The sequence below is a fragment of the Stegodyphus dumicola genome, chromosome 10, assembly GCF_044657685.1.
Source record: "Stegodyphus dumicola isolate Sdum_Otavi_A_Nest chromosome 10, ASM4465768v1".
Taxonomy (NCBI): domain Eukaryota; kingdom Metazoa; phylum Arthropoda; class Arachnida; order Araneae; family Eresidae; genus Stegodyphus; species Stegodyphus dumicola.
In genome coordinates, this window is record NC_140777.1 from 129,379,997 (window position 1) to 129,397,628 (window position 17,632).

At 31.9% G+C, this 17,632-nt stretch overlaps 1 protein-coding gene across 1 annotated transcript in view; it reads left to right on the forward strand.

The window, feature by feature from the left end:
- Nucleotides 1-17,632, forward strand: part of LOC118199073 (myelin expression factor 2-like) — a 91,187-nt gene that overhangs the window by 63,460 nt on the left and 10,095 nt on the right. The window contains exons 10-11 of the mRNA XM_085825535.1: nt 1,848-1,901; nt 10,056-10,444. Of these exons, the coding sequence (XP_085681661.1) occupies nt 1,848-1,901; nt 10,056-10,444 (443 nt within the window). The remainder of the gene's footprint in view (nt 1-1,847; nt 1,902-10,055; nt 10,445-17,632) is intronic.

A 17,632-nucleotide genomic window follows, 5' to 3' on the forward strand; every position in this document is an offset into this window, starting at 1 on the left:
TGGTAAACAAATACTTGAGTGAATTTTAAAGAATGCATTTATTCTATTGTGGTTTATGCACTGTCGGCGAAGTAGATTTAATTCAATCCAATAAGTTTAAATAAAATGCAAGAAAAATGCGTATAATTTAATATTCCAATACAAGGAAGTCATGTGGTGTACACATCAGATTTTTTAATTTTAAATTACGTTCCAAAGGGGCCTTTTTTTAACATTTTGTGTGTTACCTTTATTTATTAAATATCATGTTCTACGTACTCAAACCATAAAATTCAGTTCAACAGCAATATCGCTTATCTTTTAAATTCATCAGTGACGTGCTGCATATGATCCTGATGATAATATTCGAATCTCCACTCTATAATTTCAAGTTGAGTTCAGCAAATCAAAAGTATCTGATAGAAAAAGCCAGTACTTAAAACTTGACTTTTAGAATTCAATTAATTCAGTTTGAGTTTTAAAAATTGAATTACTTCATCTCGAAGTTCAAATAAACTTATTAATATTGTAACTTAACAAATAAACTTTACTGTTTGGAAGCCAGTATACTTCCATATGAAATGAATGTTTTATGCTTTGTTTCCGCATCTTTTCCTTCCCCTCTTACAAAAAGTATTTAACGTTATCATTTTAATTTGATTAACGATTTTGATGCATAATTTTAAGATAATGAGTTCATTTGGAAATGTCTTAGCCTATGCATAAAATAGTGAATAGCAGTAACACTGGGATTCATTTCTCTGATCATTTGTACAAATCTTAAGTGAGATCCAAGCATTGAAGAAGTTCCATTTGTGCATATGCCTGACAGCTTTTGCCTTGACATTCATATTTGCAAAAGAATTCAGAGATCGGTGTCACTATGTGAATTTTGAAGTAGTTGTTAACTCTGTAGAAAACAGTATCCGGTCTATCTTTGTTTCATTTGGTACCTAACGAAAACTAACATTTGGCAACATTCGTACTCTCCTCCAACTGTATCAGAGAAGAATTTCTTTCATGGCCTGCGCTAACTGATTTTTTTGTCTTCGGCCATGCCATCAGTGTAAAGTTTCACAGTGTTGTCAAAAAGCGGTATTTGTGAAAGGTTTTGTTTAATTTCTAGTCCAAGAACAATATCAGCTACTTTCAACAGACAGGCATACAAGCGTTTCTTCAATATAATGACTTTTCTTGGTCTTTGTGATGAGCTCATAGCATCATTGCTCAGTACTTCATAATAAATAACACGTTGCGGCTGGTCTGCACCAGCTTTTGCTATGATAACAAAACCATATTTAAGATACGCAAACTTCACTTCCTATGTGATCGATACTTACTGAATAAAGGCCCAACTAAGAATGGAGTGCAGCATTGCAGGGTGTGCATTGTGCATGGGTGGCACTTGTCTTGCCTGTAACCCCCTACTTTGAAAATCAGTGCTATAAGATGTGTTACTCCACACTAATTAATGATTAACTGCTCTTTTGCATTAAAATACCTTTGCTATTACAGTATGAACTGAAATGTAATCCTGTGATATACATAGTATATAAAATACTTTAGTTTTGTAATGAAATTAGATATTTTGTTATATGTTATACATACATATTTTAAGGTTTTGGTCATGTTAGAATGTGATTTTTAAGGGAATATAGTTATAATTATCAACATTGTTTATTAATGTTCTTAGAAATACTGATCATTTCATCTTAAGGAAGTGATTGCTGGGAAAGGGTTCATGGTATTTGGACACTTTTTGTGTATCTAGCATGAATTTTAAAAGTATAGTTCAAGTTATGATAATGAAACTCATTGTAAATATGTATGTCTGCAACATGTATGAACTTTTAAATATTTTCTTTTAGAAAGTGCTTCTGGCATAGCTGCCAATGGGAATTTTGGTTTTGGCATGGGAATGGGTAAGTTTGTACTCTTTTCTTAAACATTCAGATTGCATTTTATTTGAAAATTTTAAAAACCATAGAATTTAGTAGTAGTATGCTTTTCTATATATTCAACTAAAGATTGCCAATTAAATGTATCTTATGATGCAATGGAAACTTAAGTGTAACTATCTTATCATTGGTTCTTAAAATTTGATAGTTTTTTGTACTTATTTGTATGTATGTGTGTATGCATGTATTTAATTATTTTTCTCTGTCAGTTATCATGTTTTAAAAGGTAATTCTTTCTCTCATTTTAAAAATATAATTGTTAAATTTTTTAGCTAGGATCTTTTTTATACTTTACTTGTTTTTTTAGTCAAATAAAATGTTTCAGTAATTCGTCTGTAGATTTTCAATCAATCGGAGGCTTGTTTCTAAAATCTTGATTTCCCTCTATTGCATCTTTTATTACCTGAAATGAATATTGAGAGTTAGTTATTGGAGACACATGATGTGCCTATTTGATTGTGCCACTGGAAGGCATATGCATACTGTCTAGAATGATTTTTATATTTATTCAAAATGTAGATGTCCATAATATGTTAATCTTGACTTTACTAATCCTTACACAATTTGGTAGTTTTACAATTTTGACTTCCAAGATTCTGCAAAAATTTGCAAGAACCAATTTTTGGAAAAAAAATGATTTATTAGCCTAAAGAGCCAAATGCAGTAAATGGGATTTGATTTCCAAATCAGTTTGAGCTCAAAATAATATGTAATTTCAAGTTGCACAATTCTGAATCGTAATCGGTCGGAATCCATGCTGAGTCTTTTGACAAGAAATATTATGTACTTTGAAAGTAAAATCTTGAAAAACCTGAGATTTTAAATACATGATGCAGAATATCGATAATGTAAGAATAACTCTGCAACTTTTTTTTTTTTTTTTCCAGTAGTCCTCTAATCGTTTTTACATTCTTAAACCATATTTCCAGTATTGAGAATATTGTTTCCAATTTTGCTATAATCTTATGGCAGTTTACGTAAGTTTGCAAAAGTATAAAAGACAGTTTATCCTGAAATTGTATTTTTTAAAATTGAGTATTGGATCGCATTCAAATCGGAAGAATGTTTTTACAAAAGGTAGGTGTAGGGAAAGTGAACTGCTATGTGCTTTAAAATGTAAGTTATTTTCTCTTTAATCACATACAGGTTGTAATTAGTAGATAAAAACAGTGGTACTTCTTTATTATAGCGGCCTTCAACCATATTTGGCAACTTTAGATATTCACATGTCATTTGAAGAATTTTTTTTAGAATCTGTCATGTATCTTTTAGTGGGTAATTATTTCACAAAATAAACTTTTTAAAATTACATGCTACTTTTATTATATATACACACAATATTTCATCACTCTTATACACACTTATATTTACAGCTACTCGCATTCCAGTCATTTTCTTATTACTGCCCGCGCTCCGATGCTAGGAGTGGCGCCATCTTAAAGTCTGATTATGATATACACATCAATAGTTCTCGATATACCACATCCCTCCCCCTTTATCATAACTGCAGTCTATCTTGGGGATATCGAATTCTACTGGACCGACGCAAAGGTTGTGGCACTGCTGGTTTCTTTGGTAACTTGGTTGTATCAGCAGCAGGTCCAGTGGATGGAACATCTCGTACAACCTTGGACTTGGAGGACGATACAGACTCATCTGCCTGGTGGCTGTTATCTTTGGATGGTTCTGGAACTCCACTTTTATCAGGCTCTTTGGAAATCACGAGAGCTGGAGATGAACATATGAACCCCTCATCTATTACGGTTCCTCCATCACGCATCTGATCGATATGTTGTCGCCATAGCTGACCATCTACATTTATGATGTAATGAAGCTGCCCATGCTTGGATTGGACTGTTCCAAATCTCCATTGTCTATCACCTTGACGATAATTTCTTACTCCCACTGTATCTCCTGCTCTAAATCCTCGGTCTGCAAACACGTAGGTTCCTTTTCGAATTCTGTCTTCCACCCTCCTTTTGAGATCTGGTCTCAATAAATATATTCTTGTTCGAATTTTCCTCTTCAGCAGTAGCATTGCAGGGCTCTGTAGAGTAGTTAAATTCGGAGCTTTCCTATATCGCATCAAAAATGTACTGAGTTTTTGTCTGAAATTTCCTGGATAATTTTGCGTTGTTCTTAACTCGTGTGAAGTGAACTGTGGTCCGTTATCACTCACTAACAATACTGGTTATCCGAATCGTGCAAAAAAGTCCTGTAAACATTCTATTGTTTTGAAAGTCGAGCTAGATTTCATTGGATAGGCTTCTAGCCATTTTGAGTGAGCATTGATGATTATCAAAAACAGGTCCTGCAGAATCCATGTGAATATGTTCCATTGGAGCGCTCGGGTACTCCCAATGTTTTGCACATTCAGAAAAGTTTTTGGGATATCTTTATCTATACCGTTCCAAAATACGTAATGTCTAGCAATTGCTTTCATCTTTACAGTCCCTAAGTGTCTGTTGTGCAACTCTCAAAACATTATCATGGTATCGTTTTGGAATACAAACGCATTGACCATACATTATACAGCCATCTTGGAGACTGTACTCTATCTCCCTTCCTTTTAATTCACCGCCGCTTTGAAGTATTCGTAGCAAAGCACTGAGTTCTGCAACAATTTCAGTTTCTTTAGCCAAATCTCTGTCCGTGATTGGAAAAGTTTCAATCTGGTGTAATTGAAAAATAGTTACATCCTGAACAGACAGTTCCTCTGAGTTCGTCGGCAATCATAATATAAAGTCAGCATTACCATGCTCGTTTGTTTTTTGGTAAATAATATCGAATTGGAATGACTGTAAAGCCAAAGCGTAATGTAGGAGTCTTGTTGCTGCCAAAACTGGCATGCCTTTCTTTGAGCCGAAAATTGCAATAAGAGGTTTATGATCTTTAATTAATGTGAATTTCTTGCCTTTTAAGTACAGAAAATTTTTTTTTATTCCCCAAATGATTGACAAAGCTTCTTTATTGGTTTGAGAATATTTCTTCTGTTTCAGTCAGTGTTCTTGAAGCATATGAAATTGGCCTTTCTATTCCATCAGGAAGTTTGTGAGAAAGTACCGCACCTAACCCTACTGGTGATGCATCAGTTGCCAATATTAAGGGCAATTTTGGATCATAATGCATCAAAACTTTTGTGAACACAATTCTTTTTTAATGTTTAGAAAAGCCCTCTGACAATCCTTCGTCCAAACCCATTTTGAGTTTTTCTTAGTTAATTGATATAAGGGATTTGCAATTGTCGTTAATTTAGGGCAAAAGTTTCCATAAAAATTAACCAATCCCAAAAGGCTTTGAATTTCCTGGACGTTTCTGGGTTTTGGGCTTTTGCAATCGCTGATATTTTTTCATCAGTTTTATGTAAACCATTAGCATCAATTTTAAGACCTAAAAATGTTATCTCATTCTGAAAAAATTTACTTTTCTCTAAATTTAATTTCAGTTCATGAGTTTTACATTTCTCAAAGAAATTTTTTAAAGTATTTAAATGTGCGTCATCATCCCACCCCCTGTTATCCGCGCATCATCCATAGAGACCTTACACCCTTCTGTTCCGTGGAATAGTCCGTCTACGTAATGTTGCCAGATTGCTGGCGCTGCATTTAGCCCGAACGTTAATCTCTTCTGTGTGTTTATTGTTAATAATTTTTGAGTCTCAGGGTGTACTTTTGTTTGTAAATAAGCATGTTTAAAATCAATTTTTGAAAAATGCTTTACCCCGCTCAAACATGAAAATATTTCCTCTCTGGTCGGCAAAGGGTGTTGATGAGTAACAATATTTGGGTTTACTGTCACCGAGTAGTAGGCACACAATCGTATAGAGCCATCCGGCTTAATTACTGGTACTATTGGAGTTGCCCGTTCGAAAGTTTCAACCTTTTCAATTATACTCTCTTTTTCTAAACGATCAATTTCTTCATCTATCAGGCCCTTTAATGCAAATGGTACTTGCCTAACTCTAAAAATTTTGGTAAAACATTTGGTTTCAAGTTGAACCTCATAATTTTTTATCTCTCCTAATTTTCCGCCAAAAATCTCCTTATATTGTTCCAGTAATTTATTTAAATTACTCTTTTGAAAGACAGATTGACTTTATTGAGGACCAATCTAAATTTATCTCTGAAAGCCATTCTCTACCAAATATTGTATGAAGGTTTTCTTTAACAATATAAAGGTTTAAGTTTTTATTTTGACCTTTATATTTTACTTTAACTGTAGTAAATCCTAAAGATATTAGTTTTTCGCCATTATATGTTTTAAATACCATACTTATATTTTTAATTTTCTTTTTCGAAATTTGCTTGAAATTTTTAAAACTCAGTACTGATTCCACACCCTCTGTAACCAGTTCCATAGCTACCGGTTTCTCTTCCATGTTTGCTTGAACCATTATGGGTGGTTTCCTATTTTTCACCTCACTGGAATGTATGCTGTTTAGAAGAACTGTGTTTTCATTTCCTACATCTAATTGTTTTTGTTTCGCTTTTGTTTTTTCAGGATTTTTAGCATTGTAGCATACTCTTTCAATGTGCCCGATTTTCTTACAAAATCTGCAGATACTTGTCTTAAATTTGCAAGAATTTCTATCATGGTCAGTTCCCGTACATCGCGAATACAATTTTCCCTTAGCACTCTTAGCTGCAAAGTTTTGTTTTGGAGCGACTTACTTAGATTTACCTTTATTCCTGGCACTAAATTCCTTAATTTCTATTGGTTTCCCAATTATTTCATTTGCATCTTTTAACGCTTTTTCCATTGCCAAAGCTATTGTTAAAGTATCATCTAAACTGATATTATCCTGCTCAAAAATTCTATCCAGAATAGCCCTATCTCTAAACCCACTAACAAATACATCCCGCAACATCGTATTTAACATGTTCTGATCGTAAGCACACGGTATGGCAAGTGACCTTAACTCTGTCATATACACACTTATTGTTTCCCCCTCGTGCTGCTTTCGATTTAAAAATACGTCTGCTAGGAATTATAAGTGGCTTAGGATTTAAATGATTTCTTAATGTTGTTTTTAACACATCATAATCTTTATCGGAAGGATTATCGGGAGCTAGCAAGTTTTTTTAAGAGACTATACATTTTTCCGGACAAACTAAAAATCAGTACTTTCCCACGCTTATTGTGTGAAACATTTTGTATATCTAAATAACTTTCGAATTTCAATAGAAGCGAATCAAACTGTTCTTCGTGTTCATTATATTTTTCAAACTGAACCGAAGGTTTCGAATTGTCCATCTGTGGAGTAATAACTGTAGAAAGTGTCTCCATTAGAGCTCTAATCTGTGCTATTAACTCAGTAAAGCTGCTCCATGATGAGTCTTCCGAAAGAAAAATGATTATAAAATTGAGCAGACTTCGAGGAATCACCTAAATCCTTATTCAAATTGCATTATGAAAATTTTTTTTAAATCTCACATCCTCATCGCCAGCTGTTGTGTATCTTTTAGTGGGTAATTATTTCACAAGATACACTCTTTTAAACTGCATGCTACTTTTATTATACTATATATAAAATATTTCATCACTCGCATACACACTTATATTTATAGCTACTCATATTTACAGCCATTCCCATTCCAGTCCTTTTCTACTGCCCGCGCTTCGATGCTTGGTGCTTAAAGTCTGATTATGGTATACACATCAATAGTTCTCGATATACCACAGAATCCATATCCCTTATTATCATTATTTCATCACATGTAATTGTTCCCATCAACCTCAGCACTTTCGCACATATTAAGCTGTTTGTTATTTCATGGACATCAACTCCTCTGCGCAAGAATAGATAAATCTAATAGCATTGATGAGCAATATTCTGGAACTACTGAACTAATTTTAATAGCATTGATGAGCAATATTCTGGAAATGCTGAACTAATTTCCAACATTTAGGCCCTTCTTTGTTTTGCAAATTTTAACATAGCACTTCCAGATAATTTTGCTGTTAACATTAAGTTTAATGTTGTGGCAATTTTTGCAAGCTTGTGTTTCTGGTAAAAGACCTCTTTAAAAAATGTTAATTTAATTCACACACACACAAAAGGAGGAAATGAATATATTTTTAAATAAACAATGTGAATTTAAAACCTTCATCAAAAATGAATAATATAAGAACATTAGCAAAAATGCGACACAGTGCTAATACATGAGAAGAAACAGCCGTTGCTAATGTACTATATTTTTTGTGTATGGTTTGTAATAGACTGAATGCACACAGGTCAAATGATTGGTTAATCAAATTTATTTTATGAAAAAAAGCACTTCAAAGTTTGAAGCTTTCCTCAGAAATGCTTGTACAGGTGTTCACAGTATTGCAGAGAACTCCTAAGAATGTTATACAAAACGCTTCAAACTACTAAGAACATTAAATACAATATGATGCAAAGAGCATCTAAAGCAAAGATATCTGAGTAATCCGAACTCGTGCCGAATTAACAGCCAACAACTAATACTCACAGCAGATGCTCTCTCCAGTTTCACCTGGCCGCCAAGATATTTCTAGTACTTTCTGCTTTTCCAAATTACTGGAAGGCTAGTTGAGTATGGTTACAGAACATCTGAAATCAATTACAGTTATTCAGTTGGAATGTCTGTTACAATGATACACAGACCAAACCAAAATGATGTGAAATTTAACAACTTTTCACCCAATTTTGTGTCAAAAATGAGTCTCCAAAACTGTTCCCAGCTTAGCCAATATCTTGCCAAATTAGCGAGATAGCTATTTACTAAATGTTAAAGACCTCCCCCAGTATTCTTAATTTTCTGGCATGCTTTGCTCCTCTAGATTTTCATCTTACATTATACAAAAGAAATACAACAATTTTACATATGATTTCACTAAAACAGTATCTATATATGTACAAAGTTCATAACAAGACAGTAACATGCAGATTTTGGCGAGATGTCTCTGTTGATTGGTGGTTCAATCTCAGTGGCCGCTGTAACAAAGAATTACAAAAAATTTGGTACTCTAGTTAAGATCCGACAAGGTACTTTTCTCTAATTTTTTTATTGTCTGTAACTTTTGTTTGCAGATTTTCTGTATTCTCTGCTTTTTGTAAAGTAATTGAAGTATGTTTTAATATTTTGAATTAAAATTTGCTGTGAAACAGCTATGCATAATAATTTGTGTCATCTGCTTCTCTTAATTTGACCTGAATGTCTTGTGTATTTAAATTTGTGGTTTTCTTGCATTTAATTGAATTTTAAACAATTTTTTCTTTTATTCAATGTAATTGGCTTCTGTTTTAGTAGAAGCGAGTATTTAGCAGAAGATTAGTGCCATTGAAAATCATCTTATTGTGGTTTGGATTTTAATTCAGAAGTAGTTGCTCTTAGTTGTAACTGGATTATTTCCCATATTATGATATTCTGGTCTTTACAAGTATTTTTATTTTCCTTACTGAAAAATTTGAATGGTATTGTTAATTTCTTTCATAAATAAATTACTAATTAATTTTAATACGAAAATATAATGTTAATATTCGGGAACGTGTCTCATTCAATGCATATTTTCTAGCATTAAAACTACATTGAAGATAGTGGGAATTTTTTAACTTTTCTTTTTTGCTTTATATCTTTCAAGAAAATACTTTTGCATCTGAAACCTGATTTTATTTTACTAATAAAATTTTTAAAGTTTTCATTTGAAACATTTTCAAAAATCATTTGGAAAGTATGTGAATAAACCATTATATTATAAAGTTTTTAAGAGCAGTCTATTTGTCCCAAAATGAAAAGTATATTTAGAAGCGAATTGCAGAATATTTAGTTGTGTAACATCAACCAGATATCTCACATAATTAGAAATTTTCAGTATTGCTGTTCTCTCAGTCTCTAAGATAGAAGAGGATTGTTAGGTGTCTTACAAAAATTTTAAATGTTGCTAGTAATGAAAGATGTATCTAGAATATATGTGATATTGGTTTGTTTAACAGTGTGCTGAAAGTGATTAAGTCTTCTCTATTAAAGGTGTGGATATATGAGTATGAGGCACGTTTTGTCTTTTTTGGAGTGTATGTATGTGAAAAGAAGTCATGCAGTTCTTTAAAAATATTAATAGTTTCTTTGCAGGTAATATGTCATGATTTCGTTTCAGGCAGTGTAGGAGGTGGAATGTCTGGTGGTGGCATTGGTGTTGGTTCAAGTAATTTAGGAATGTTACCGTCATCTGGCATGGGTCTCGCTCCTGCAGGAGGATTGGGTATGAATAATGCTGACAGAATGATGGGTGCCTCTGGTATGAGCTTAGGCATGACTGGCTCAAACATGGGTGTTCCTTCTCCTAATGTTGGCATGGGAATGGGAGGATCATCCTCCATGATGCCAAGTGGCAATGTCATGGGACGCTCTGCCATGGATAGCATGGGTCGAGATGCTCCATATCAGCTTGGAAGTGGAGTTTCTCGAGGCTTTCGAGATAATTTTGATCGACCTAATGATTCCTACAACAACCCAAATGTTTCTGATACAGTATTATTGGGAAATGTACGTCACTTTTATTAACTATTTTGTGTGTTCTACTTCAAGTTTTGTTTGGACTAATTTAGTATTTCTGAAAATGATGTTAATGAGAAGTCTGTGTAAATACAATTTGTTGGATACAGTTACCAAGATCAGAGTTGGCTAGTATGCTGTGTTTATTTATTTTTTTGCTCGGAGCATAAGTATTGTGGAAGCATTTCTCCACCTGTCCCCAAACTCTTACGCTGTTTTGGATATGTGAATCAAACATAGGTTTTTTGGGCATAATTTTTTTCTTTATTGACTAATATTAAAGTTTAAAACAAATTTGCTGTTGATTATTGCTTGGTACAAAGTGCACTCTAGAACCAGTGTTATCGCTTTATCTCATTTTATCAAAGTGGTTTAACATCACATACTTCAATTTTAATTGCCTGCTTTTCTTGCTTTTGAATAAATATGATATATTTGAAAATGAATGGATTTGAACTTAAGTGTTATTAAATTGATTATGAAGATATAAAAATTTTCTTTGTTGTAACCCTAACATGCTAAATAAATCTATTCTTGATTTATTAATTTGGTAGATTCTGAAAGAAAATGTTACATGTATATGTTATTGCGATAATATACAAATATATGCTAATGTTATTATAATTATCATTTTGAATATCATTTTATATTATTTTTTTCATGAAAAACATTATTAATTTATAAACAGGGCTTTAAAAAAGAAATATGTCTTAAAGACTTGTATATTTCTAAATTCTATATAAAATATTTTATGAGATTTTTAGGCCCATCTTTATCTATGATTGAAATTGATTTATTATCTAGTTATTGGAGAATATTCAGAGGACCTTTTCAGGAGGAAAGTGGAGATTTGATGTATAGAGAATTCCTTTTACCCCCCAAAAAAGAAGAAAGCTAGCAATCTCATATTTTAATTGTAGCGAGCCGAAACCACAAAATATGAATGCAGCTGATATTAAAATCCCCAGAAAATTACTGGGTTTTGTGACTTGGCAGTTCGATTAGAATGGCAGATTAGAATTTAGTGTTTTGGCAGTTCGATTAAAATATGTTTTTATTTAAACCCATTGCATTAATTCTTAGTAAATTTATTGCTCCGATTTGTATATCTGTTAAAATGTTACTGTTTTTGACTGTCTGAATTATTTAAAATAAAGTCTGAAAGGTTTCAGATTTTAAATTACATCCAAAGGGGTGATTTTTTATACATTTTGTGTGGTGCCTTTATTTATTAAATATCATGTTCTTCGCGCTTAAACCATAAAATTCAGTTCAAGAGCAATATTGCAAAATAATTTTGAATTGATAAAAATGTTTTTTCTGTACAACGTTGCCATTGCTCACTTTGAAATCCCTGAGTTTGTTGATCAAAAATTTGCTAAAGTTTTACAAAATATGAAATCTATAATAAAAGAAATTTCAAATTTGGGGTTTTAGATGCCCATATTCGCTGTAGGATTACGTTATTCAAAATTGGATGGCTCTGGGTACCGTTTTTGTTATCACAATGCGAGAAACATACATTCATTTATGCAGATTCCTCATTATTTTATTTCTTCAAATATTAAACAGTGTGATAGTATTTGGTGGCGATGATTTGAAAAGTGATACAGCCTTTTAAAGTTGTCAGCACAAAATCGCAAAACGAAAACAATAGTCTGTCAGAGACAAAGCCCCTTTGGACTAAAAATTCTTAATTCCTTTTTTTAGTGTTGATATTATATCTTGGCTTGCAAAATTTAGTTAATATTGGAAGAATGAATTAAATGAAAATGAAATTCTTAAGGTAGAAGAACAAGTTTTAAATTTAAACATGAATATTTCTGCTGCAATAATATATTTTGGTTTTATTGGAGATGTCGAGGCAGCACAAATCATCCTAATACTGGTAAATTCTCAGAATTATTTTCAAAGGTTTAAACATATAACCTTCTTCAGCTGCAGAAATGCAAGTGGTAAAAGAGAAGCTTGTGTTCATTCACTAACAAGATGAGGAAAGTTAAGCTAACCGTCTGTTGGTTAAATATGAAAATTATGAAATAATTTCCTTAATAGCTGAAGATAAAGTCAAATTAAAATTGGGATCATTAACTAGGGGATTTTTCGAATGTGAAATGCTTGTAGAAAATCTAATTCGCCAGCAGTTTTTAATAATTTTGGCCGATGGAAAATGCGATTTTTCTAATCAACAGTGGTGGGCAGTAGAGGTTGTATTTGTTTCTTTTTGCTAGCATATGCCTCATGTTTCTTAGCGTGAAATTTTAATGCTTTCGTAGTTTGACCAATGTAAAACCTCATTGGCAAAGAATCATTTATATACCCCAGTAGTTCATATCTAGAATGGTACCTGTAAGTATGGAACAGCAAATTTATTTGATAGCAGAGAACATGACCCAAAAGTGGAATTTATGAAGTACATGCAGTTTCATAGCTAAAATGCTCCTAAAATGTTGAAATGTGATTTTTTTTAAAATCGTTTTGTCAATAATTATATGTAAAATGACCTCTAAATAGCATCTGCTTTTAAGCCATTTAGTTCTCAATCAAGAGCCAGTTTAAAAGAGAAAACAGAAGAATAAATTAAAGCGAACCTGTGTTTAGTGGAGTGATACGAATGTGTAGTGTGGATGGTAAAGTTTTACTATATACAATAGTAATGAAGTTGCATATGTTGTATGTGGCCAAGATGTCAAGCATTGGAAGGTAATTGGATGTTTCAAGTTCAAAAGTAAAATGATCAGCAGGATAGGGTCAATGGAATTCATTATTGAAAGGATTTTTAACTCAGTAATTCAGAAGTTTTGAATGAAGAAATAGAATGAAGGGAAAATTATCAATTTAAACCAAAAAAAAAATTAGATATTCTACTGTGCTTAGTTGTAGAAAATAGTTTTACATAATTTTTTTTTCGATAAGGAAAATATTAGTAAAATTTTATACTATACTTTATTGAATGGTAAATGTTAATCTGTGGTAAATAAATATTTTCTGTAGTTAATCTTTAATATGAGCCAAAATGAATTGAGACAACTGTAAAAATTATGTATAAAAAAGTAAGATAAAATTCGGTCAAAATTATAAATTTGTGATTGTCTCAGATTTCAGCATGTGGTTTAACTACCAGATTATGTGAACTTATTTATTATTTTTAATTTATGCACGCACACATATAACTTGATTTGTTCTCCTGGTAAAGTTCATTTTGTCAAAAATTAAAATTGCTTTCTTTTGCTGCATAGTATTTTTAGTTATAATGTAATTTTTAAATATCTTTTGCATAATATAAATATCATAATTTTTATTTCTGTATTTGTAACGAAAAGTAAAATATTATTTTAAGCTATGTTCCAGTAGATGAAGTCGGAAACCATTTAATAAAAATATATAAAAACTGTACTTTAAGCATGTTTGCATTTGCAAAAGCGTACAACTTAAAAAAAACATAAAACTGAGGAGGATATCTTAACCTATTAACTGCCATGATCCCCATTTGGGGATTTATTTTAGTAGTGGTGTAGAGGTATTAGGATTTTTTTTGGAAGCAGGATGTTTGAAAAATAAGCAAAAACCTCGCCGAGAATCGAACCACAGACCTCTGGAATACGCTTCCAGCATGCAAACACTAAGAAGGCGGGAGAAATACCTTATAGTGGAAATTTGGTAACTTTAATTAGGTTGGCAACAGTGGTTATTTTTTATGTTATGTACATAATTTCCAACTCCTGTGTATTGCCGTGTTCTCTGATGGTTTTAGAATATATTTACTATTTATTGTCAATGTGAATTTTATTTTCCTGTGAGGGCTACTTAAATGTCTATCTCCATTTGGGACTCATGGCAGATTCCATCTGTATTCCAATTTCCACTCTCTGTGCCAGGGGTTCTCAAGTGTATGCCCGCAGGCACCATGGCACCCGCCGCTGTGTGATCACAATAAAAATGTTTTAATTTTCAATAAAATTCTACGTGAAATTTTTCTCATTTTTAATTAAATAGGAATTGTGTCCAACACGGATACCAGCCCAAAACGAAATGCGACTGATCTCTTTTTTTCATGTGCATGTATTATTAATTCTATCATACTGTAAATTCACCATGAAAAACTAAATGGTGCCCGCCATCCAATAGATATTTTAGTATGTGCTCTTAGGGACAAAAACGTTGAGAATTCCTACTCTATGCCAATCTAGACACCCAGAAATAAGTGTAAATTAAGAGGAAAAAATTTTGCAGTTGCTGGTTAATATCCTATAACTTACTGTAAATTTTATTTTCAGAATTTTTAATAATTCAAATTATTTAAAGAATTCTTGTCAATGGGAGGTAAATATTAACTTACATTATGCATGAGTAAATGCAGTTTTTGAAAGAAAAAAATAAAATTCTGGGTCGAGATTTTACCACGTTTTTCCCCTCTTCCATATAATACATTAGTCACTTGTTAAAATTATATAATACAGTATGAAGTCAGTAATCCGGACTCATTGGGACCTCGGCGATTCTGGATTAGGAGTTTTTCTGGATTATAGATCATCAATTTAAATCTGGTAAGATGGCATGCAGAAATTATACAATTAAATATATGAAACTGTAATTTATGAAATAAAGAGCAAATATGATCTAAAGGATCTATCTAAATCAAATTTTACGAAAAAAAGCTTAATATATATTTGTTTACTTTATTAAACATTTCTTTCAATGTGCACATGCGTAAAGCATACAAAAATTAAAAAGTTTGTGGCTTTGAGGTCTGGATTATAGATCATTCCAGATAATGGACATCCGGATTACGGACTTTGTACTGTGTATATATATATATATATATGTTCTTTCAAATAAGAAAATAAAGAAGTTGTTTTTATACTGATTTGGTTAAAAGAAGTTAGTAACTTCTTAATCTACTCTTGTAAATATTTTTGACTGCTATAAAGCTTGTATATTTTTGGAGATACTTCTTTGTTGTTTCTTAAAATAAAGTGGCAACACTGGTTCTAGTACTTAAGTAGGTGCTGCTTAAGTAATGTTACTTAGCTATAAACATTTCCCCCCCCCCCCCAAGTGTTCATTCTGTTTTGACAAATGATGAATTGATTTGTTCCTGAACTTTGTTCAAAGTATGGATAAAAAGAATCTTTGTTTAATAGTAGTCCTCCCCTCCCTTTTTTAGTGGCAAGTTTTAAAATTAAAAGTTAGATGCACAACTATCACCAAAAAATATAGTTTCATAATTAATAAATTTTCTTGTAGTGAAGTACTTGTTTTGTTGTTATATGTGTTTTAGACGGCAGTATTTTCTTTGCAGTTATTTAAGTTACTTTTATAATGGACTGAAATTTGGAAATCAGATATACTCTTTTTTTGGTAACTGAATTCAGCAGTAAACTCTGAAGGCAGAGTATGCTTAGATGGAAATATATTATATTGATGGGAATTTAGAAGATAAAGCAAGATAACTGTGATTGAATATGGGCATTGGTTGTGTTGAAATGAAAGGAGATGAAATTGTAAACTGTTATTACTTGTTGTTATGAAACTGTAAATAGATGTTAGAGTTGGTTGCACTCTGATACTTTTATGTTAATTCAGAAAATAGAGGCATCTGGTAACTGAAGCAATATGATGTCTTATGCAAGAATGTCAATTTGATGTGATCAATCATAATCCTGCCAGAACGAGAACTGTTGTATCAATTTTCCATTGTAATTCTGTCAGCAGAAATACCTTCTGGTTACATCTTTTTATAATTATTTTATATTAAAAGTAAAATTATAGCTTTTATAAAAAATGCATTGCTTAGCTGGAAAATTAATATTGATGTTCTTAGTGGTTGGTTTATTGTGAAAGCCAGCTTTGAGTGTTATGTAGGTAGGAAGGGATGTCGTATAATGCTTCAGTTGCTATAGCCATGTGAAGTGAATATGCATATTTATCCATTTGAAATTTTTGTTTGGGTGAAAAGTATTTGTATGGTAAAAAATCTTTAAAACGTGTTTTGTCTTCTTGAAATTGTTTTCTGATTAGGTTTTGAGTATAATTTTTTTTACTATTTGTATGAACAGCAAAGCAGTTACAGATTTTGGAGAGGAGATTAGGAATTCCCGCTACCTGGAAATTCAGGAATCTTGTAATAAAGACAAGTTAAATTGTAGAAAATATTTTAACTTCTGCTTTGTTTTTAAAGATGAGCTATATTTACAAAGCATGCTTATGCATATAATGATTATATTTTTACTTTAACTAATAGGTGCCTTGCCTGCTGCATTTAGAAAAGAATTTGGTCACAAGATTTGTTATCTGATAGGTAAAGCAAGAAATAAAGTTTAGCTTCTGGCTGAAGAGGCGGTTAATAAGAACCTGAACAAAGTGCATTCTTCTGAAATTACAGATTGCTTATTATTGACATGACATATTGGTTTTTCATCTGAAACTAAAGTAGTAATTACACTGCTTATTGTCTTCCCCTTAAAATGAAATGGCATTATGAGTGCGTGTAGCATGTTATAGTCAGGAAGAAATAAAAATGAAATAAATTATATCTTTGTTAAGGGAATCAACAGTGTTAATGTGTTGGAATTTCTGCTTTGAGCACAAATTAAGGTGAACACAAATTTTCAGTCCTGTTTTCTCGTCACTTTGTATATCAGTGAGTATACAAGCTGCAGTCATTTTAAAAAAAAAGTAAAAATGTAAGTCCATTTGTGCTTTCATATTTAAAAGGTGCCCATTCTGTTGCAATGTAATCTTATAGGAAAAATCTCATCAATGTACATAATATATGCAACTCAAGAAGAACAAAATTTCAAAGGTTTCAGATTTTAAATGATGTCTAAAGGGGCAATTTTTTAACATTTTGTCTGCTATCTTTATTTATTAAATATCACGTTCTTTGCACTTAAACCATAAAATTCAGTTCAAGGGCAATATCGCAAAATAGTTTTAAATTGAGCATATCTTTAGAATTTTCGATACATAGTCTCGTGCGTTGGAGATAAAAATGTTTTTTCTGTACAATGTTGATAATTGCTTGCTTTGAAATTCTTGAATTTGTTAATCAAAAATACGTTAGTTTTACAAAATATGAAATTGATAATAAAACAAATTCCAAATTTGGGCTTCCACATGCCCATATTCACAGGAGGATTACATCATTCAAAATTCAATGGCTCTATGTACCTTTGT